General features: G+C 37.4%; 1 protein-coding gene across 2 annotated transcripts in view; it reads left to right on the forward strand.

Annotated features, from left to right (window-relative positions):
• The window catches only part of ANKIB1 (ankyrin repeat and IBR domain containing 1), a 158,701-nt gene that overhangs the window by 107,405 nt on the left and 26,338 nt on the right, over nt 1-24,958 (forward strand). For both annotated transcript variants that reach the window (XM_040260264.1, XM_040260265.1), the window contains exons 6-10: nt 1,573-1,781; nt 2,948-3,036; nt 11,136-11,280; nt 14,980-15,146; nt 21,883-21,971. In XM_040260264.1, the coding sequence (XP_040116198.1) occupies nt 1,573-1,781; nt 2,948-3,036; nt 11,136-11,280; nt 14,980-15,146; nt 21,883-21,971 (699 nt within the window). The remainder of the gene's footprint in view (nt 1-1,572; nt 1,782-2,947; nt 3,037-11,135; nt 11,281-14,979; nt 15,147-21,882; nt 21,972-24,958) is intronic.

The following is a 24,958-nucleotide window of genomic DNA, read 5'->3' on the forward strand; positions in this document are numbered from 1 at the left end:
TCTTTACATGTACTGGGAGACAAAAAAATTTGTGTGACTTGCTTTGTTACACTGTTTTGTTTTATTTCAGTGGTCTGGAACGAAGCTTGCAATAAGTCCAAGGTATGCCTGTGGTGACCTATCAAAAACCTCAGGTCCATTTAGCAACATTTCCCAGAATACACTCCTATGCAGAGCTTTTCACTTGCTGGATTTTTCTTCTTTGTAATCTGACTCCTATTTCCAATCTTATCTTCCATCTCCCCAAACCAAAGTATAGTACCCTGGAACTTTACAGAGCTGTTCACATCTCTCCATTGTACTTCTGTGCCTTTGCACCTATGGAAACACACTCTGTCTTCATTGCATACCTGAATCCTAATTATCCTGTTAAACCGCCAAATATATTGACTTAATATGGTTGAAAAAAGCCTTCCATATAGAGTTTCCACAGATATTTGTATTTGGTTTGTAAAATGATATAGAATGGGCCTATGGTAAATAACTGACTCTGTGTTACTTTTGACCTGTGCTTTATTGAGCTGTACTGGAAAGAACACAGACTTTGGATTCACAGAAATTTGTTTCATATACCTTATATCTGTTTGAGCCTGGCTAAGTCACATAATTTCCCCAAGTCCTGGTTTCTTTACCTCAATAATGATTGGAAAGTTTGTTGGGAGGAATGAGTGAAATAATATGTGTTAAATACCTGGCAAAATCATTGGATATATCAGTTTATTGTTTTTAAAGGTTTAGGTTTTTGTGACTGTATAACATAGATCACTTGGCTGTTCTTAAAGTATTCATAGTAGAAAGATAACCTTTTTTAGTTAAGCCAGATTCAGGCTCACGTAATATATAATTTACATCAAATTCCCTAAAACTTTATAATCATAATCCCTTAAGAAGTTCTTTCTGCTTTCAAGATGTTTATCAAATGCATTTTTAGAAGTTGTTGGCATTTTGACATGTTTATTATGATCTGTGTAAAATTTTACAACTTGATAGCAGTGAGGCCAATTGTGAAGTTATATGTTATTCTTGAAAGAATAAAATGGCTTAATCAAACTTTTACTAATAAAAATTTAGTAAATTCCAATGATGTGTGAGCCACCACTTTTAAGAGTAGAAATGCCTGAAATTTTTGGCCATCTTGTTAAATATTGACATGGTGGTAAGCCATAATAAATTATAAAAGTTTCAATTCTGTTTAAAAATATGAATGGATATAACATGCCTAAATATGTCATTTGTAATTACAGCTTTGCTAACAAATAACTTTTCTTTCTTTTTTTTTTTTTTAAATATAGGAACAGTTTTAGTCAAATGTGATGAACAGTTCTGCCATTTTATTTATTTATTTTTTTAAATTTATTTATTTATTTTTAATTTTTACTTTACAATTCTGTATTGGTTTTGGCATAGATTGACATGAATCCACCACAGGTGTACATGCGTTCCCAACAAATAACTTTTCTTCCTAGAGGACCCATAGCCGTGTGATTTAGTCTCTCTTTTGTTATTATGAAGCTCTTAAAACAGCACCATGTTTCTCTGTTATTTGAGATATCCATTCCATTTGTCTTAAAGACTGGGACAGGGAGAAATTACTTGAAGCTTGGATGTCCAACCCAGAGAACTGCTGCCAGCGATCAGGTGTTCAGATGCCAACACCACCACCAAGCGGGTATAACGCCTGGGACACACTCCCTTCTCCAAGAACGCCAAGGACGACCCGCTCTTCCGTCACCTCTCCAGATGAATTAAGTTTATCGCCTGGCGATTTGGATACCAGTTTGGTACGGTTTTGTACTCAAGTGTGCTTCTCATAGTTTTAATTTTAACGTTGTTTCATGGAGCCTCTAGTTGTATTCTTGTAATTGAATCCTGTACCCTGCTTAAAGGGCTCAATTATTTCATGCTTTGGTTAAATATTTATTATCAGAGACTATTTTTGTAATCTCTGAGTTATAGATTGAAAAACAAGTGGGCTTTCTTTTCTCTTTTAAAACAGGAAACATTAAAGGTTTTGGCAAAACTGTTTATGATATTTTCACTGAAAAGCTCCAGTTACTAACAGTTTTGAATAAGCCATATTGAAATATTAAAAGTTGAGTTTGTGTTAGGCACCTAAAACCAAAAATATGAAAATATTTTTATATTTTTCAGAATACATTTATAATATGTTGATAACTGTGTTTCAATGAAGCTTCTGGAGTTATTCATCCAGATACATCTCCATAATAAATATTTGCTTTTTATTGAGACACAGTACTGCTGTTGTGTCCATTTTTAATTGTCAAACCATTGATGCACTGATATAGGCAATTTTTATGTTTCTTGAATAATTCAGCTGATCAAAATACTTGATAAATATGAATGTACTCCAGATTTTATCTGGACCTTCTTCGAAAACAGCATCCTACTTCTGTAATTCACATCTGTAACATTTTAAAGTTTGATTCTCCTAGTTATGTGTAGAAGATACAAAGCTTTGTAGCATGGTTCGCTGGGTAGAAACACTTAAATTGCTACTCTGAATATGCTGAGTTGCTGTATTGAAAAAATAAAGTTACTTTTTATTTTTGTAGATTTTTCTGGGTTGAGTATAGGGTGAAGGACACCATATTGAAGTGGTTATCTCAAAAGGAGCATTTTGATCTTGACCTGAATAGATTGTAATGATTTGTTTCTTATGTTTCCTTTCAAAACGAATAGTTGCACATAAGTTTAGAATTTAAGAATTTAACTTTTGCATTAAAACATTTCAATCCCACAGTAATTTATAATGAGGTAAGCCTGATATTTATTTAGTCAAAGATAGGCACAGTAATTTTAACTTCCCTTATAATTTTGAAACACTTTATATAATTACTGGCATTTTTTGCCATGAATTAATGAACAAAGGAATGTTCTCCAATAAGAGTATGACTTTGTTGAAATCATTTTTCTTCTTCATTTTCAGTGTGATATTTGTATGTGCAGTATTTCAGTATTTGAAGACCCAGTGGACATGCCCTGTGGACATGACTTCTGTAGAGGATGCTGGGAGTCGTGAGTATATGTGCAACTTCGTATTTCTTACTGCAGGATAGCACTTGGATTTGGCAGTAAAACTGCTTGCTTTCAATATTTAATGATAGGGATTATTTATATTGGTTTTAGAGTTACACTGAAATGTGTTATATTTTGCTACTAAACAAGAATTTTGTTTTTATTTTTCTGTCTTCCCATCTGTTAATTTTATAAAATTGTTTAATTTAGTAATTAAGGTTATTTAGCTTAATGTGAGGTACTGTGGGGAAGAAAGCAGATATAAGAATACAGATATTTAAAATTCTTTTCTAATCAATTCAAAGTTATATGTCTCTTCTAGGTATGATTGGTCTGTATTACAAATGGAAGTTTTATTTTCCTTCTCATGTTTATCTCTGTTCTCTTTTCCATTACCTTGCCAATTTATGTTTTCTCATCATCCACTAATTTTACTCTAAGAGGTTTATAAACAGAATGGAGATGTTCAGTGTGATGAGCAATATGATATCAGGTTATCCCTGGAGACACGTAAATCTATTGATTGATGACCTAAGCAAGGCATGTCATTAGTATTTAAGACAAAAGTTTTAAAACTATTCTTTCAAACTATATAAAAGTTTTTTAAACTAGGTACCAAGTGTAGGGAGTTGGGGAGCACCATGTGGGGTGAGACAAGGACCTGAAGACATTTCCTGGTTTTCTTTTATTAGTTACTGTGTTGTAGTATAATTAACATACAGTAAGCCACATATTCAAATTAAATAATTCAAAAAGCTCTGACTCCATATATCGTACAGTGTCATGAAACAATCAAGTTAATGACTATACTTATTACCCCCCAGTGTTTCCTCATTTCTCCCTGAAATCCATCCCACCCGTCTCTTCCTCCATCTTACACTTGCACCACCACCTCCAACACCCCACTCCACTTCCCGTCTCTGGGCAAACACTCATCTTTCTGTCTTTCTGGGAGAAGGAAATGGCAACCCACTCCAGCATTCTTGACTGGAGAACCTCATGGACAGGGGAGCCTGGTGGTCTGTGGTCCATGGGATCGCAGAAGTCGGACACTACTGAGCACGCAGCACAGCACCTTTTATCTGTTTTCCAAATTGGGATATAAGGCAAGATTTTATTTGGAGGAATAAAAGAACCTTTTAAAAAGGGTTTTAAAAAATCAGAATAAATAAAATTATCTGGTTTTTCTTTTTAAAACATAGATTCTACTCTTGAGTCTAATTAGATAGGATCAAATCGATGCAGTTGATACAGATAAATTAATTGGCAAGGGTTGGAGCTCATAACACAAAGCAAATTTGACCTAGTTCTGAGCACAGAAAATCCTCCATAGGTTTAGTACTTTATTTAGCTTAAAATTGTCAACTGAATTGCATTAGGAAGTATTATTTGGGTTCTACCAAGTTTGATATTGTTGACCTTCATTTCTCTATAAAATTGAGTCCCCCTAAGAGATCTACTTGAGTTTTTTTGAAATTTTTTGACCTTCCTCGACAAACTCCTATCACAGGAACCATCTCGCATACTCATGACAGACTTACTGTTGCTATGTCGCTTCAGTCGTGTCCGACTCTGTGCGACCCCATAGACGGCAGCCCACCAGGCTCTGCCGTCCCTGGGATTCTCCAGGCAAGAACACTGGAGTGGGTTGCCAGTTCCTTCTCCAATGCATGAAAGTGAAAAGTGAAAGTGAAGTCACTCAGTCGTGTCTGACTCTTAGTGACCCCATGGACCACAGCCCACCAGTCTCCTCTGTTCATGGGATTTTCCAGGCAAGAGTACTGGAGTGGGGTGCCAATGCCTTCTCCGCATGACAGACTAGCAGTGAGAAATTAGTGATAAGACTTAAATTTGAAAGACTGATTGTTGTTTTCCATGGTCCATTATCAGCCCACCTAGTACCCTCCTCACTCCTACCATATCGTTCTTGTCCAGTCAAGTATCTTGCAGTATCAGTAAAACATGTTCCAGATTGAGTGATTCTTCTATGAATGAAACAATTTTAAAATTAATTGCAGTCCTTTCATCAGCACATAGAAAAGAAAATCCCCAGTCTAAGAAGCAAGGAAGAATTTTTAAAGGCCCTTAGATAGTTTGAAAACCTCTTATCTTACTCTTCTCTACCCCCTTATCTTATCAGTCCATACATATGCTTTGAAGCATCTCTATGCCAAGGGTTTAAATGAAAGAAAAATTAGTATTTTTCTGTCCAACCTAGAATATCCTTCCTGCTACTTATTAGTTGTTGATTTAAGTAATCAGTAACCTCCCTGTGCCTCAATTTCCTAATCTATAAAATGGTAACGGTGGTGTTACTTTATAGGACTGTTTCCAGTTAATTGTTAAACGGCTAAGTACATGCAACATGCTTAGAACAGTGCCTGGCACATAGAAACCACTCAGTAAATGTTAGTTATTAGATTCTTACTAAGCTCAGTAATGAACAGTGGAGTGGGAGCTTAGGATATAATCTGTGAAGCTGACCTAAAGATAAAAATATAAGTCAAGTTTGATCTAGATTTCCCTCTTTTACTAACATTTATCAACACTATGTTATACTTCTAAATTTAGTGAGAAATTGTATGTTGCTGAAAATTGATAGCCTGGCTCACAGAGAAATTATCTTTTCTTCAGTAAGGTCTTCTGGATTCTGTCATTTAATTCTACAGAAATAGTTAAACGTGCTCTGATGTATTTCAGTTCAGTTCAGTTCAGTTCAGTGCTCAGTTCTGTCCAACTCTTTGTGACCCCATGGACTGAGGCACGCCAGGCCTCCCTGTCCATCACCAACTCCCAAGTTTACTCAAACTCATGTCCATTGAGTCTGTGATGCCATCCAACCATCTCATCCTCTGTCATCCCTTTCTCCTCCTGCCTCTAACCCCTCCCAGCATCAGGGTCTTTTCAAATGAGTCAGATCTTCGCATCACGTGGCCAAAGTATTCTAGTTTCAGCTTCAGCATCAGTCCTTCCAATGAACACCCAGGACTAATCTCCTTTAGGATGGACTGGTTGGATCTCCTTGCAGTGCAAGGGACTCTTAAGACTCTTCTTGAACCCACAGTTCAAAAGCATCATTGTTTTGCACTCAGCTTTCTTTATAGTCCAACTCTCACATCCATACGTGACTGCTGGAAAAACCATAGACTTGACTAGACTGACCTTTGTTGGCAAAGTAATATATCTGCCTATTAATATGCTGTCTAGGTTGGTCACAACTTTCCTTCTAAAGAGTAAGTGTCTTTTAATTTCATGGCTGCAGTCATCATCTGCAGTGATTTTGGAGCCCAAAAAATAAAGTTTCCACTATTTCCCCATCTATTTGCCATGAAGTGATGGGACCGGATGCCATGATCTTCGTTTTCTTAATGTTGAGCTTTAAGCCAACTTTTTCACTCTCCTCTTTCATCAAGAGGCTCTTTAGTTCTTCTTTACCTTCTGCCATAAGGGTGGTGTCATCTGCATATCTGAGGTTACTGATATTTCTCCAGGCAGTCTTGATTCCAGCTAGTGCTTCATCCAGCCCAGCATTTCTCATGATGGGTGGCATCATAAAAAAATGGGTGACAATATACAGTCTTGACATACTCCTTTCCCAATTTGGAGCCAGTCTGTTGTCCCATGTCCAGTTCTAACTTGCTTCTTGACCTGCATACAGATTTCTCAAGATGCAGGTCAGGTGGTCTGGTATTCCCATCTCTTCCAGAATTTTCCACAGTTTACTGTGATCCACACAGTCAGAGGCTTTGGCATAGTCAATAAAGCAGAAATAGATGTTTTTCTGGAACTCTCTTGCTTTTTCCATGATCCAGCAAATGTGCCAATTTGATCTCTGGTTCCTCTGCCTTTTCTAAAACCAGCTTGAACATCTGGAATTTCACAGTTCACATGTTGCTAAAGCCTGGCTTGGAGAATTTTGAGCATTACTTTACTAGCATGTGAAATGAGTGCAATTGTGTGGTAGTTTGAGCATTCTTTGGCATTGCCTTTCTTTGGGATTGGAATGAAAGTTGACCTTTTCCAGTCCTGTGGCCACTGCTGAGTTGTCCAAATTGCTGATGTATTGAGTGCAGCACTTTCACAGCATCATTTTTCAGGATTTGAAATAGCTTGACTGGAATTCCATCACCACCACTAGCTTTGTTTGTAGTGTTGCTTCCTAAGGCCCACTTGACTTCACATTCCAGGATGTCTGGCTCTAGGTGAGTGATCACACCATCGTGACTATCTGGGTTGTGAAGATCTTTTTTGTGCAGTTCTCCTGTGTATTCTTGCCACCTCTTCTTAATGTCTTCTGCTTCTGTTAGGTCCATACCATTTTTGTCCTTTATTGAGCCCATCTTTGCATGAAATGTTCCCTTGGTGTCTCTGATTTTCTTGAAAAGATCTCTAGTCTTCCCCATTCTATTGTTTTCTTCTATTTCTTTGCACTGATCCCTGAGGAAGGCTTTCTTATCTCTCCTTGCTATTCTTTGGAACTCTGCATTCAAATGAGTATATCTTTCCTTTCTCCTTTGCCTTTCCCTTCTCTTCTTTTCACAGCTATTTGTAAGGCCTCCTCAGACAGCCATTTTGCTTTTTTGCATTTCTTTTCCATGGGGATGCTCTTGATTCCTGTCTCCTGTACAGTTGCATGAACCTCCACCCATAGTCCGTCAGGCCCTGTGTCTTATCAGATCTAGTCCCTTAAATCTTTTTCTCACTTCTACTGTATAATCGTAAGGTATTTGATTTAGGTCATACCTGAATGGTCTAGTGGTTTTCCCTACTTTCTTCAATTTAAGTCTGAATTTGGCAATAAGGAGTTCATGATCTGAGCCACAGTCCGCTCCCGGTCTTGTTTTTGCTGACTTTATAGAGCTTCTCCATCTTTGGCTGCAAAGAAGATAATCAATCTGATTTCGGTGTTGGCCATCTGGTGATGTCCATGTGTAGAGTCTTCCCTTTTGTTGTTGGAGGAGGGTGTTTGCTATGACCAGTGCGTTCTCTTGGCAAAACTCTGTTAGCCTTTGCCCTGCTTCATTCTGTATTCCAAGACCAAATTTGCCTGTTACTCCAGGTGTTTCTTGACTTCTTACTTTTGCATTCCAGTCCCCACTAATGAAAATGACTTCTTTTTTGGGTGTTAGTTCTAGAAGGTCTTATAGGTCTTCATAGAACCGTTCAACTTCAGCTTCTTCAGTGTTACTGGTTGGGGCATAGACTTGGATTACTGTGATACTGAATGGTTTGCCTTGTAAATGAACAGAGATCATTCTGTTGTTTTTGTGATTGCATCCAAGTACTGCCTTTCGGATTCTTTTGTTGATTATGGTGGCTACTCCATTTCTTCTAAGGGATTCCTGCCCACAGTAGTAGATATAATGGTCATCTGAGTTAAATTCACCCATTCCAGTCCATCTTAGTTTGGTGAGTCCTAGAATATCGACGTTCACTCTTGCTATCTCCTGTTCGACCACTTCCAATTTGCTTTGATTCATGGACCTAACATTCCTATGCAATATTGCTGTTTACAGCATCAAACCTTGCTTCTGTCGCCAGTCACATCCACATCTGGGTGTTGTTTTTGCTTTGGCTCCATCCCTTCATTCTTTCTGCAGTTTTCCTCCACTGATCTTCAGTAGCATATTGGGCACCTACCGACCTGGGGAGTTCATCTTTCAGTGTCCTATGTTTTTGCCTTTTCATACTGTTCATGGGGTTCTCAAGGCAAGAATACTGCAGTGGTTTGCCATTCCCTTCTCCAGTGGACCACATTTTGTCAGAACTCTCAACCATGACCCGCCCGTCTTGGGTGGCCCCACACACATGGTTTAGTTTCATTGAGTTAGACAAAGCTGTGGTCCATATGATTAGATTTGTTAGTTTTCTATAATTGTGGTTTCAATCTGTCTACCCTCTGATGCCCTCTTTCAGCACCTACCGTCTTACTTGGGTTTCTCTTACCTTGGATATGGGGAATCTCATCACGGCCGCCGCTACTGACCTTGGCTGTGGGGTAGCTCCTCCTCTCAGCCGCTCGGCACTGCAGCGCCACGCTGATGTATTTAGAATACATAAAATTTTAAAACGTCATCATATATTAACTATATCTGTGTGCATTGTGCACTGTGACAGGGGACTATTAAGATAAATTATATCTGACATCACAGGGAACCTGTTCAGAGCTAAAAGAAAGCGATTCCTGCTTTGTTGAAAAAGCAACTTTGGAGTTAGCAGTTCTCAAATTTTTAGTCTCAGCATCCCTTTACACTATTAAAAATTCTTGACCTTTTTCACATAACTAGAACAAATAATTCTAAAAATTGTATAGAAATACAGAAGACCCTTAATAGCCAAAGCAATCTTGAGAAAGAAGAATGAAGTTAAATTTGTCAGACTCCCTGATTTTAAACATTACTACAAATATCCATATAGTCAAAGCAATGGTTTTTCCAGCAGTCATGTATGGATATGAGAGTTGGACCATAAAGAAAGCTGAGCACCGAAGAATTGATGCTTTTAAACTGTGGTGTTGGAGAAGACTCTTGAGAGTCCGTTGGACTACAAGATCAAACCAGTCAATCCTAAAGAAAATGAACCCTAAATATTCATTGAAAAGAGTGATACTAAAGGTGAAGCTCCAGTACTTTGGCCACCTGATGCAAAGAGCTGACTCATTGGAAAAGACCCTGATACTGGGAAATATAGTTTGCAGGATGAGAGGGGGCGACCGAGGATGAGACGGTTGGATGGCATCACCGACTCGATGGACATGGCATTTGAGCAAGCTCTAGGAGATGGGGAAGGACAAGGAAACCTAGCATGCAGCAGTCCATGGGGCTGCAAAGAGCCAGGCATGTCTGAGCAACTGAAGAACAACAGAGCTGCAGTTATCAAAACAGCGTGGTCCTGACCCGAAAACACATAGCTCTATGGAACAGAATAAAAGAGCCCTGAAGTGAGCTCACACTTACATAGGCAATTAATCTGTGACAAATGAGGAAAGAGTATACGATGGAGAAGAGACAATATTTTCAGTAAATGGTGCTGGGCAAACTAGACAGTCATGTATAAAAAAATCAAACTGGATTGCTTTCATATACCGTGCATAAAAATATATTCAGAATGGATTAAAGGACTGTAATGTAAGACCTGAAACCACAAACTTCTAGAACAAAACATAGACTTTAAAGTCTTTGACATCAGTCTTAGTGATTTTTTTTTTTTAAATATATATCTCCTCAGGCAAGGGGAATTCACACTTCAAAAGTTTCTTTCTTCTTTTTCCATGGGAAATATTAATAATCAAACCCTCAGTAAAATTTTGTAATTCTTTCTTCTGTGCCCAGCACCATGTAGATATTTCACATACATTATATCATATAATCTGAAAACAACTCTGGGAAGTACATGTTGTTATCTCCATTTTATAGATAGTGAAATTGAGGCACAGAACAGTTACAGGATAATTACTTAAGATCATACAACTTGTTAGCGACAGACCTGGAATTCTCTAATTCCAAATATTGCTCTTGACCACTTAATTCACCTTGGGTTAGATTCCTGTCACTTTCTAGGATATCTTTTCCCTACTACCTCAACCAGTGTGCCTAGAGTAGGACATGAAACCCATTTTAATCTTTATCTAAATAAAATATGAGGAAACCTTTTCTTCTAAAAGTTACACTATATTATAGTGCCATCTCAAAAATCTCTTGAATTTTGTGTGGCTTAATTCTGTACCATTGCTGTCTTTTTTTAAAGGCATAGAATATTGAGAATCGAATATGACCTTTCTAAATCATTTATTTCTAAATTTTTACTCTTAAATATAGTGTTTCAAGTTTTTAAAGAGGACAAAGCAAACAAATGTAAAAAATGTATAAAACATAGATGCATATAAATAAATAGTCATATAGTGAATGGCAGGGCAGATAATAAATGCTCAGTGTTTGTGAATTATTTGAGTTAATGTATTATAGTTGATATTGCACACTTTGTTTATTGGTGTGTTTTAATTATACTCTTAACAGAAAGTTCAGCATCAGGAAAAATTCTTAGAATGTGCAAATAAATTGTATTCTTGCTTTTTTTCTATCAATTGACAATTTTATTAGGTTTTTGAATCTGAAAATTCAAGAAGGTGAAGCTCACAATATTTTCTGCCCTGCGTATGATTGCTTCCAACTTGTGCCTGTGGATATAATAGAAAGTGTAGTTTCTAAGGAGATGGACAAACGATACCTACAGTTTGATATTAAGGTATGTTGCCAATTATCTGTGTAATCTCTACAATTTAAATTTTATTAAACCTATATTAACAATTTTAATTTTTTGTTCTGTTTTTGAAAGCAAAGTAATGAACTGTGGCTTTTGTCTCTCAGTTGGCCTAAATTAAAGTTTTAAGCTAAAGTATTGTTTTATAATCATGATAGAAGTAAAAGTGAAAGGTGGCAATATTAGTTTACCAGAAAATAAAACTATTGTGCAGAACTATTTGTTGATTTGCGTGTTCAACTTTTGTAACTAATTGGTCAAAAAAGCATTCATATTAAATAGTTCAGTTCAGTTTAGTCACTCAGTTGTGTCCGACTCTTTGAATCGCAGCATGCCAGGCTTCCCTGTTCATCACCATCTCCCGGAGTTCACTCAGACTCATGTCCATCAAGTCCGTGATGCCATCCAGCCATCTCATCCTCGGTCGTCCCTTTCTACTCCTGCCCCCGATCCCTCCCAGCATCAGAGTCTTTTCCAGTGAGTCCACTCTTCTCATGAGGTGGCCAAAATACTGCAGTTTCAGCTTCAGCATCATTCCTTCCAGAGAAATCCCAGGGTTGATCTCCTTCAGAATGGACTGGTTGGATCTCCTTGTAGTCCAAGGGACTCTCCAGAGTCTTCTCCAACACCACACTTCAAAAGCATCAATTCTTCGGTGCTCAGCCTTCTTCACAGTCCAACTCTCACATCCATACATGACCACAGGAAAAACCATAGCCTTGACTAGACGGACCTTAGTCAGCAAAGTAATGTATCTGCTTTTGAATATGCTGTCTAGGTTGGTCATAACTTTCCTTCCAAGGAGTAAGCGTCTTTTAATTTCATGGCTGCAGTCACCATCTGCAGTGATTTTGGAGCAAAAAAAAATAAAGTCTGACACTGTTTCCCCATCTATTTCCCATGAAGTGATGGGACCGGATGCCATGATCTTAGTTTTCTGAATGTTGAGCTTTAAGCCAACTTTTTCACTCTCCTCTTTCACTTTCATCAAGAGGCTTTTTAGTTCCTCTTCACTTTCTGCCATAAGGGTGGTGTCATCTGCATATCTGAGGTTATTGATATTTCTTCCAGCAATCTTGATTCCAGCTTGTGCTTCCTCCAGCCCAGCGTTTCTCATGATGTACTCTGCATATAAGTTAGATAAGCAGGGTGACAATATACAGCCTTGACGTACTCCTTTTCCTATTTGGAACCAGTCTGTTGTTCCATGTCCAGTTCTAACTGTTGCTTCCTGACCTGCATACAGGTTTCTCAAGAGGCAGGTCAGGTGGTCTGGTATTCCCATCTCTTTCAGAATTCCCCACAGTTTATTGTGATCCACACAGTCAAAGGTTTTGGCATAGTCAATAAAGCAGAAATAGATGTTTTTCTGGAACTCTCTTGCTTTTTCCATGATCCAGCAGATGTTGGCAATTTGACCTCTGGTTCCTCTGCCTTTTCTAAGACCAGCTTGAACATCAGGGAGTTCACGGTTCACATATTGCTGAAGCCTGGCTTGGAGAATTTTGAGCATGACTTTACTAGCATGTGAGATGAGTGCAATTGTGCGGTAGTTTGAGCATTCTTTTGCAATGCCTTTCTTTGGGATTGGAATGAAAATGGACGTTTTCTAGTCCTGTGGCCACTGCTGAGTTTTCCAAATTTGCTGGCCTGTTGAGTGCAGCACTTCCACAGCATCATCTTTCAGGATTTGAAACAGCTCAACTGGAATTCTATCGCCTCCACTAGCTTTGTTTGTAGTGATGCTTTCTAAGGCCCACTTGACTTTACCTTCCAAGATGTCTGGCTCTAGATTAGTGATCACATCCTCATGATTATCTGGGTCGTGAAGATCTTTTTTGTATAGTTCTAGCTATTTTAAATTTTCTAAATGACATATTTTTACTCCTCAGTATAAATATTTAGAAATAAAGATTATCAACCTGGAAATTTATGGATTTTTTTATATTTCAAGTAATCATTTCATATAATAAATTATAATGTTTATTTCATCTTTTTCCCTTATCTTCTTTATTTTCACTCAGGAGTTATTCATTACTGTATGCAAATCTTTTTAGTGGGATTTAATAGGCATGTTCAGATTTTTTATAGTCTGAAACCTAATATATTTTTAAAAAAGAAGTCCTGCTGTTTCTTTAACATAGAAAGTATCATAATATTGGTTTTTCTTTACATTTTTCATTATTGTGATAAAATACACATAAACTTTACCAGTTTAAACAGATTTAAGTGACCAATTTGTTGTTATGAAGTACTTTTACACTAATGTGCAACCATCATTACCCTTCATGGTTAGAATTTTTTTCATCATCCCAAACTGAAACTGTTTCCATGAACACAAATGCCCCATTTCCCCTTCCCATAGCCACCAGTAAGCACTGTTCTACTTTCTGTCTCTGTGTGTTTCTACGCATCTTATATAAGTGGTGGCAGTGGTGGTTTAGTCACCAAGTCATGTCTGACTCTTGCAACCCCATGGACTGCAGCCTGCCAGGCTCCTCTGTCCATGGGATTTCTCAGGCAAGCATACTGGAGTGGGTTGCCATTTCCTGCTCCAGAGGATCTTCCTGACCCAGGGAAGCCTGGTGGAATCATATAAGTAGAATCATACAATGTTTGTCCTTGTAAACCATATTATATCCATATAATGTTATATTATTTCATGTAAGTGGAATAAGTATTTATCCTTATGTGCCTGGGTTATTACACATAGCTTAAAGTCTTCAAGGTTCATTCACATTGTAGCATGTATCAGAATTTCTTTTTAAGGTTGAATAATATTCCAATAATGTATGTAGCACATTTTGTTTATCCACACTTTCATCCATGGACATTTGAGTTGTTTGTGCCTTTTGATTAATGTTAGTAATGCTCCTCGGAGAAGGCAATGGCACCCCACTGCAGTACTCTTGCCTGGAAAATCCTATGGACGGAGGAGCCTGGTGGGCTGCAGTCCATGCGGTCGCTAAGAGTCGGACACGACTGAGCGACTTCACTTTCACTTTTCACTTTCATGCACTGAAGAAGGAAATGGCAACCCACTCCAAAATCCCAGGAATGGGGGAGCCTGGTGGGCTGCCGTCTATGGGGTCGCACAGAGTCGGACACGACTGAAGTGACTTAGCAGCAGCAGCAGTAATGCTCCTATGCATATGGGTGTACAAATATCTATTCCAGCCCCTGCTTTTAATTATTTGGGGTATATATTGCAGAAGTGGAATTACTGGATCATAGGATAACTCTGTGTTTGTAATGTTGATTTTTATGTATTATTAAACTACCATGTAGAAATTTATTATTCTAGTACAGCTAATCCTCAAATAAGGTTCTATTTATTATAATTATTTTCCATCAGAAAAGTGGCATGTTGTGAGAAAGCACTTTTAAATTACACAGTTTCTGTATGAATAGTTGCATTTTTACTCTGTCATCAATCTACTTGGTTCCTAGATTAAAGAATATGTAAATTTAAAAAATTATTACTAAGGTAATTGCCACATTTTTTCCTTCTTATTTAATACATTCCAGTACTGTTTTAAGTATTTCTTGAAACTGACTCCTCTTTGTTTTTTCATTTCATTCTGTTTCATTTCATTCATTCTAAAGTAAATTGACATAGGGTACACTCTGTTAAAATTGAGAGTTAAAATATTTTTTTATGTTTTGTTATTGCTATTCAAACAGGCCTTTGTTGAAAATAATCCTGCCATTAAATGGTGTCCTACTCCAGGCTGTGAAAGAGCAGTCAGACTGACAAAACAAGGATCAAGCACCTCTGGGTCTGATACACTCAGCTTCCCTTTGCTCAGAGCTCCTGCTGTGGACTGTGGAAAAGGACACCTCTTCTGCTGGTCAGTACAGGACAAGTTGGAATAGCCTAGTCACCTTTCTGACAGTTTTTAAAGAGACTTTATACTCTGAATCATGCCTTTAAGTTGTAGTATTTTTGATACCATCATTATTCATTAAAAAATGTATACAGTAGTGATAGTTCACATTTATGGTGTGCTTGATGTGTGCCAACCACCTCGTCAAAATTTTCAAATATTGAATTCTCCCAACAGTGCTGTGAATGGAATGCTGTTATTATACCCATTTTACAGATAAGGAAATTTACACGCAGAGTGGTTGCCCTGGGTTATATAGCTAGGAACTGGCAGAAATGAGATTAGAACCCATCTGTGTTTGATGCTAGAACCCATGAACTTGAACTTTAATACCAACTTATTGACTTTAGGTTAGAAAATATTTAGAGTTTGATATCTTTTCTTAAAGTAGAAGTGTCTAGCAGTGATACTTAACCAGGAATGCCCAGAGTTTAATATAAGACAGCTTTTCCATATTTTTATTCTAGACCCCAACAAGTGAAATTCTGATTTAGTCGATTTTGGAGAAAAAACTCTTATGTGATTCTGTTGCACAGTCCCAGTTAGAAACCACTTGATGTAGCTTGTGTTTTATATAATTTCTAGTGCCTGATAAGTACTTAGTAAGTATGAACGGATGATAAATCAGTAATGGATGTATAGTCAGTATGTGTAGTCACTTGACTGTGTGTTTGTCTAACATCAGCATTATACTTATTCAGAGTCATTTCAATTATAATAACTTTTGTTTTTGTTTAATGATCAGAGGAAGAAATAGTATTTGTAATGCTTTTTACTCATTTCCAGATTTATTACATATGCAAGGATATATTTGAGGTGTATATAAAACACTAATCTTTATTTAGTATACCTATCAGAATCCAAAGTCAAATTGTAGCACTGCTAGATGGTAAAAAGGCATAGTTATGGAAATGTCCCTACCATGAAAGATCTATTTCTTACGCTCATCATCATTATCATTAGCTAAAATTATTATTTGAACTGCCAACCTATATATAGCAGTGAATTCTAGGTCAGGTGTCAACAACGTAGTGTCTGCACCAATTTTTTAAAACAAAGTTTTGTTAGAACACAGCCATACCTGCTCATGTCAGTTTGTTTACCTATCGTCTGTGGCTGCTTTCAGACTGTGACAGTATCGAGTAGTTGTAGCAGAGACCATGTGGCCTGCAAAACTCAAAATATTTACTATCTGATCCTTTACAGAAAAAGTTTGCTAGGCTTCTATGCTAACTGCTCGAATATAGTGATTAATGAAAGAAAAACAGTGTTTACTACTTTCATAGCTAAATCAGATTCAAGTAAAAGAGCAACAAAATACTGAATAAATATTTAGGGTATATCCATATACCTGTATCCACATGCGGTAGTTTTTCACAACATTTAAAAAACACATGCCTGGTTTTTACTTTTGGGCTTCCCTAGTGGCACAGCTTATTAAAAAGCAAGACATTACTTGGCCAGCAAAGGTCTGTCTAGTTAAGGCTATGGTTTTTTCCAGTAGTCATGTATGGATGTGAAAGTTGGACTGTAAAGAAAGCTGAGCACCGAAGAATTGATGCTTTTGAACTGTGGCATTGAAGAAGACTCTTGAGAGTCCCTTGGACTGCAAGGAGATCCAACCAGTCCATTCTAAAGATCAGTCCTGAATATTCATTAGAAGGACTGACGCTGAAGCTGAAACTCCAATACTTGGCCACCTGATGTGAAGAAGTGACTCATTTGAAAAGACCCTGATGCTGGGAATGACTGAAGACAGAAGGAGAAGGGAACGACAGAGGATGAGATGGTTGGATGGCATCACTGACTCAATGGACATGAGTTTGAGTAAACTCCGGGAGTTGGTGATGGACGGAGGCCTGGCGTGCTGCAGTCCATGGGGTTGCAAAGAGTTGGACACAACTGAGCGACTGAACTGAACTGAAGTGACTCAGTGGTAAAGAACCTGCCTGCCAGTGCAGGAGATGTGATTTGGATCCCTGGGTTGGAGAGATCCCTTGGAGGAGGAAATGGCAGCCCTCCCCAGTATTCTTGCCTGGGAAATCCCATGAACAGAGGAGCCTGGTAGGCTCCAGTCCATGAGGTCACAAAAGAGTCGGATACTGCTTAGCGACTGAACAGCAGCAACAGATTTTTCACTTTACATGTTTTATTATTCAGTGGTTGACCCTTAATTCCACCTCATTACCCCAGCAGAAGAGATAAGGATCCAGCAACAGAAATGGGAAATGAGTTAATGAATATACATAAACTTAATTGTAGATAAATTATCCTTAGATGAATATGAGTCTACTTTATTTAAAGTAAGAGTATTTAAAATAAGGAAATAAAACAACTTATTTGAAGTTAGTTTCTTGAGAAACTTAAGTTCTAGTACCTTCAAGCAGTCCACCTAGAATGTTATTAATTATGTACTATCCTTTGGAAAATCATTTTCTGAGCTCTCTGGTTCGTGTAAGCTTCCCTGGTTTAGAAAAAAACTGATTAAGAAGGTTTTTGAAGAGCCTGCAGAAATGGAAACCATACTTTAGTAAAATGTTTAGAAAATAGAAAACACAAATTATTAAAATATTTAGAAGATAAGACGATAAACTTTGTGGTCTAGTTTTTATTAGTTTTTTACTCAGGATTAGCTTTTATGTTCTTGTATTCTTCCCCACCTCTCTTTGTATACTATAGGTAGCAAGTTTGGATTAACTGAAAATATGGAAACTAATAGAGAAACCTACCAGGATAGATTAGATTATAAAACATACATATGCATACACATACATGATGCTATAAGCTGTACATTTCTAGTGTAGTGTTTAGAGAAATACGTCAGCTTACTCTTTCTCATACCCAAAATATTAGGCTGGATATACTCAATCTCCATTGGAAACTATATGCCAAAATCACAGGCCCTACTTGGAATTTTATCCCAGTTTAAGGGGTCTGTGAATGGCCACGTGGATTTAAGATGACGCTTATTTACTCCTCCTGGTGGCAGGATGGTAGAATTTAGCAAATAGTATCATCATTTTCTAACACAGCAATTCAAGACTTAACCTTGTTACTTTTAAAGTTTTGAAATTCCTTAAGCTCTAAGATTGATATATGTAGGTATATATGTATTTTCTAGGATTTTTCTGTTGCTTCACTTCTCTAACCATTAATTGGCATTTTTTGTTTTTACATAGTTTCCTATTCATATTCACTGACTATATTCAGAGCTTTGCCTGTAGTCAGAAATTCTAAGAAAAAAAGAAGTTCTAAGTAGAATTCTGCTGCCCTTATCTCGTGTTTCAAAGACAAAAAATCTGCCTCAGGCAAAAGGAAGCTTTGCAAGAGAGATCTTTATAAAATAAAAGCATGTGATTCAGGGTTTGCTTCTTTCTTTCTCCCAAAAGTTCAAAAATATTTTCTAACTATTTTTGCAAAAACCATCAGAAATGCCAATAATAATTTCTTCTTTTTAAAAACTAAATGTGACAGAATCAGCTGAGAGCTGTCCCCAGGATATGTCTGCCTGGATAGAATGAATATATTCATTGTTAGGAGGGAAGGTGGGAGTAGGCATTTTTCTTCCCACCACAAGATAGCCCTTTCTGTTCTAACTTGTTCACCAACAAGTTCTGTGCCCTTAATAACTGAACCTAGAATGCTTTCTCCCACTAGCCTATATGATGACAATTTGTCAAAGTATTTGCCACCAGTCATTGGTGTCTTGGTTAACACTTTGTTCAGGAATTTAGCTTTCCAGTATCTGCAGAACTTTCCAGTATCTTCATTATTTCTATCAGAATACTCTCTCTTCCTACACATGGCAAGATCTAGATTATCAGTCAGCTATTAACATCTGACAACATTGTCATTACTGTGCTTTGCAGAAGTTCAGCCTTGTTTTCTCTTATGCCTTAGTTTTCAGAGAAACTTAGTAGTATTCAATGGCAACACTTTCTCATTCGCAGTTTTTGCTCTAGCTCCTCCTTTATTTATAAGCTTCTTTTTATACCCACTCTTAGCATTGCATTGTAAAGTGGTAGAAACTGTGCCAACGGGCTGTAACACTCAGACATGATCATACTGATTAGGCTAACGATTGAGGAAGCACCTGTGCCCTCCTGTGAGGTTCTAGAAAAGAAAAACTGATACTGCTCTCTAATGCAGCATGGCCTCAGTGAGCCAAGCCCACTAAAAAGCAAGTACGGCCTTTTGAAGACATGGCATTCATTTTTTTCAGACTATTTGAAAGCAAAGGACTTCTTCCTCCATTATTTTTGTTTTTCTGTCAGAAAATGTGCTGACAGCACAGTCAGTCATACTGATTCTACTAGAAAAAAATAGTGAATATGCCAGGGGAGGAGGGAAATCCTAAACTTACTGAAAATAATTTATTTTACTGACTTCATTTGTTTTGTTTTAGATATTGCAGATTTGTAAAATTTCTGCACTTTGGTTTTTTATGATCATTTGGGTTTTTTTGACGATTCCTGAGAATTATAGATTCTATACTCCATTTTCAGACAACACATGGAAATACTGTTCTTAGATCTGTGACATATTTCTTACTCTAATATATGTGTCAAATTAAAATGAACAGTTATCACAGATATCCCTTACATTTTGGAAAGCAGAGTTGATTTTAATATGTGCTAAAATATATACCAAATACATCTACTTCCACTTTTAATCAACGCAGTATTTTTTTTAAAGGCTGTTAAATTAGAGCTAAGTTACCAAGGAGCTATATAAAACCAGTTTTGGAAGATTTCCCAAATACCAGATATGGTAATAATCAGAAATCTAAGAAAATTATTCTTTCAAGATGTACGTAGTGATCTTTTTAGATATACAATTTGATGGCATTAAGTACATTCGGTGTTGGGAAACTGTCATCCCATCCATTTTAGAACATTTTTATCATCCCAAACAAAATTTCTGTAACCATTAAGCAGTAACTCCCCATCCTGCCTCCCTGCCACATCTCCTGGTAACCATCATTCTACTTTTTGTCTCTATGAATGTCCCTATTCTAGTGGAGTCGTACAATATTTGTCCTTTTGTATCTGGTTTATTTCACTTAACATGTCTCCAAGATTCTTACCATGTTATAGCATGTATCAGAAGCTCATTACTTTTTATGACCGACATTTCGTGTATGTATGTATATATATATACACACACACACCTTTTTATAACATACTTCCCTGTGTGTATATATATATGTATATATATTCATTGTTTATCCAGTCATATGTCAGTGAACAGTCTAATTCCCGTCTTTTGACTATTGTGAATAATGTGATGAGCGTTGGCATAAAAGTTTGAGTCCTTGTTTTCAATCCTGTTGAAACTCTATGAGGAACTATACCAAAGTGTTTTCCATAACATCTGCGTCATTTTACATTCCTACCAGCAATGCACAGGGGTTCCAGTTTTTCCACATTCTTCCATACGCTTGTTCTGTCTTGTTTTTCAAAAATAGTAGCCATGGGTATGACGTAGAATTAATACATTCTTAACACAGTGGAATGTTACCTCATAATTGTTTGTAAGACTCTACCTGTCAGTTGGCATGTCTTCTTAACAAAGCTAAATTGTAAATAAGATTTTTGTTTAAAATGACACTGGTGATGATAATGGTGATGATGGCACCTATAGATTGCCTTTTTCTTTCCCCAAAATGATATTTTGTTATTAACTGTAACAATTTGTCCTATAGAGTATAATATATTGAATTAAACAGTTTGTAAAGGCTCTATGTCATTTTTAATGTTTGACTTTTATATGCCTATAGAAAGAATATATAATTAAGTTACAAATGGTACATTGATATAGTTTTTATTATTTAAATCAAAATTTGCCAAATGCCAATAGAACCGAAAATCAGGATTTGTCAAACACTTGAAAGTAAGTTAGATTGCCCTTGCTGTTACTTGGGGATTCAGAGGTAAAAGTAGTGACAAGAATGTCATGTAAAATAGTACTTCCCAAACTTTAAAATGCAGAAGGGTCATATGGTGATTTTGAGAAAAGGCAGATTCTAATCAGTATGTCTTATGCAATCTGCTCCTCTGCAGGTAAACAAGCTCCCAAGTAATGGCAGTGCTGTTCCCCAGGGGAACACACTTTGAATTGCAAACATTGTTAGTGAGACAGAACTTAACTGATAAAATATCTTTACCGCTCTTAAGGCCTGCCTGCGTGCTAAGTCACTTCAGTCGTGTCCAACTCTTTGCAACATGGGAGATACAGGTGTGATCCCTGGATGAGGCAAATACCCTGGAGAAGGAAATGACAACGCACGCCAGCATGTAGAAGGCAAGAATGCGGGAGTAGGTTGTCATTTCCTTCTCCAGGGTATCTTCCCCACCCAGGGATCAAACCTACATCTCCTATGTCTCCTGCCTTGGCAGGAAGATTCTTTACCACTAGCACCACCTGGGAAGTTGAAGGACTAAGTTATAAATATCAGTTAATCTGTTTAGAGCTTTTAAAATGTGTGAAGAAATGCACTGCTGAAGGAGAACTCTGGCCTAGGGCTGCCGAGCTGTAGAGTAATGCTTGCATGCCTCTGCTGAAATGCTTCATCTCTCAGTGGCCGCTGTGCCTCAGTGTTCTCAACTTTACATTCAAAACAGTACTTCCCACCTGCTCTTTTATCTTGATGTTGATGAAGGATGTTTTAAAATTGCCTTTTCCATGTTTTCCTCTTCAGGGAGTGCCTTGGTGAAGCCCATGAGCCTTGTGACTGCCAAACGTGGAAAAATTGGCTACAAAAAATAACTGAAATGAAACCGGAAGAACGTAAGGGGACTTTTAGACAGCTACGTATTTTCTAATAGCATTCCAAAGATAACGTGGTCCCGCTTCTTAGTCTTCCTGTCTAAAGGTTCAGGCTTGTTAATGCAGGGCTCCCCTTTCAAGTCCTCTAGCCAGTACCACTTTGGAGATCTCAGGGGGAGGCACAGACAAGTTCCATGTTCTAACCGACTTATTAGGACTCCAAGGTAAACAAAGTCACTCTAAGTTCTGCTCTTGTAGTCCTTCCCTTTTATCCTGGAGTGAGCTCACCAGCTTTTCTAGACTTCATGAGAAGAAATGCATGGTCTGTACTGAGAGGAAGCTTCCAGTGGAGGGTAAGGCAAGTCAATTTCTTGCTATTATGTGGTTCTGTAGATTTACTTAGATTAAATGCGATGTCTGTTTGACGAGTTTTTAATGTGATGTCTCTGAGTATAGTATCTCTGTTCATCCTCACAGAAATGCTATGAGACTGATGGTAGTTATGCCATTGCACAGATAGGAAGCTAACAGATTGGATTGAGTGACACAGGGCAATTAGAATAGGTTTGAATTAGCCTTCCTAATAGCAGTTTCTATGTTTGACAGGTAAATATATCTGCTTTGCCATAATTTTTTACCCCCTGACGTATTTTATGACAACTGTTTTCTTTTAAATTAATATAAATTAAAACTCATTTAGAGCTTTTTTACTTTTTAAGTATTGGAGTTTGAGGTATTGCAAATCAGGATTAAGAATTCACATGGTTCATCTACACTTATTATGAGCAAAGCACATAATAAAGATGACATCAGTCTCCAGGAAGTACAGAGGCTAGTAGGGAAGCAGTCAGATATTACAGTTAGCTATCATATGGTAGCTAACATAGTTAGGTTAGATGAGAGTACAAAAACAACTAACTAGGTTGGGGACAGAGGTTGTTAAGGAATCCTCCTGACAGCAGCAAGATATGAATTGAGTTTTAGCATATCTGCAGAGGCATATCTGTGAGCAGCTAAAGCAATACTGGAAGAGACTGGCTGGCAGCCTTGAGTTCGTCAGGCTTGTATTACTATTATATTGGACAATGTACCATTGCCTGAAAAATGGTTCTCAGCATTTGATAGTCACAAGATGATATTGTGCACCGACTAGGAATTATTCAGATCCATGGAAAAGAGACAACTTAGGTAGACTAGAATACCAGTTTATTAACTGACCATGATCACGATCTCTTTGATGTGTTGAGAAAATGCATGTCCTCTAAACAGGAGCAGAGGCAACTGGATAGTCTTAGAACATTTTATAGTGATATCTGATCAACCATTGCTTTCCTGAACATTGATCGTTCAGTCAAATATCTTCTGAATACCTGCTTCCCAAATCAGAAAGGTTTGTATAGATTGTTCTTGGTCCCCTGGTTCATTGTCTCTCTCCTCTGAATACCAGGTAGACTGTATCATTGCTCTCTGGTTACCCATCCATTTTCCCTGTTCTCCATCTGTGTGTAGTATGTCTGTGTATGAGAGTTCCATAGAGAGATTAATGCCATTACCCTCCAACACATTTAAATATGGCAAAATGATTGGATTTTGCTTTCTTTTCCTGCTTCTGACACCTGGAAACGTATATATTTCCATTAGAGATGGCTTTCTATTGCCCACCTACCTGCATGTCTTTATACATTCTGTGTAGTTTAAAATTAAGGTCCATGGGAGAAATTTGCAAAAGATGAGGCTGGAAAGGTAGGTATTGCCAGATTGAAAGAGTTCTTGCCAAATTGTCTGAGTTTATCCTATTAACAGAATAAGCCATAGAATGCAGTGTTCGAGTAGGAAAATAACACGGTTAAAGATATTGTTTATTTGATAACTGATGACTAGGAGTGATAGACTAAAGGAGGGATAGACCAGAAGTAGGAAGGTGAGTTTTTAGTTTGGGTCAGAGAGTAGATCATGATGTCATTGGTCAACTTAGATTCAGGTAGAGGAATAACTTTCAAGGGAAAATAATGAATTTTGTTGTGGCCATTTTGCAGTCACATTACTTGCAAGACGTGTGGAGATGTCCGGTGGATTTTAACAAGTGCCTGTCTGCAGCTTAAAACAGATGCTGAGAAAACTTGGGAATAACTTGTTGCCTTTAAATGATGTCTTCATTATGTCTTTAGCATTTATTTAGTGCTATTTTATGGTAAAATACAGAAATAGAATGCCCTCTTTGCTCTTGAAATTTACATTTTAGAGATGGAGACAGCTGTGCACAAAACTCAGAACAATAAATATTAGAGATGCTGTTAGAGAAAAGTATATCTGTGATACATTGTGAGGGAGAGGAGAAACAAAGGAGGGGATTAGTTAAGAGATCATCTAGGAGAGAGGTAGGGAAAGCTTTATAAAAATAATTGATGCCTAAGCCATATCTTGAAAGGTGATAGATGTTTTTCACACAGACGAAAATAGGAAGGGCATTCTAGGCTCATGGTGCAGTAGGGCTATGAAATAGCACAGCATATCCAAGGACTGCAAGCAGGTCCCTTTAGCCAGTACAAACATGCAGTGAGAGATGAGATTGCGCGTGCAGGGGTAGGGTTGTGTGTAATGCTGGGAGGTCTCACTTTATCCCAAGACACCAAAAAGGAGTTTTAAGGAAGGACATGATGACTGAAGATGTTTGCTTAGAAAAATCAGTCAGGTGCAAGTGTGGATGATGAATTAGGGACTAGGTAAGAGCACTGTTTCTGCAGTAACTTCAGAATGTACAGGTAAGATGATCTAAGGGCTTGAACAGACAAGCACCACACTTGGGAGGGGAAAGGCATATAGAAGAGAAATAAGATAACTTCACTTTATTATATTTTTAATCTGTTGTACCTACTAGCTGCCTAAAAGAATTAATGCACTGTAAGAAGTAGTACAATAATTTAATTCTTGAAAGTAGTCAGAAGTATCTGATTTGAGATATAAAGCAAGTATTTTGAAATGGGTGAGTATTTTTAGTTATGCCTTGA

Source organism: Oryx dammah, unplaced genomic scaffold (genome assembly GCF_014754425.2).
Source record: "Oryx dammah isolate SB20612 unplaced genomic scaffold, SCBI_Odam_1.1 HiC_scaffold_18, whole genome shotgun sequence".
Taxonomy (NCBI): Eukaryota; Metazoa; Chordata; class Mammalia; order Artiodactyla; family Bovidae; genus Oryx; species Oryx dammah.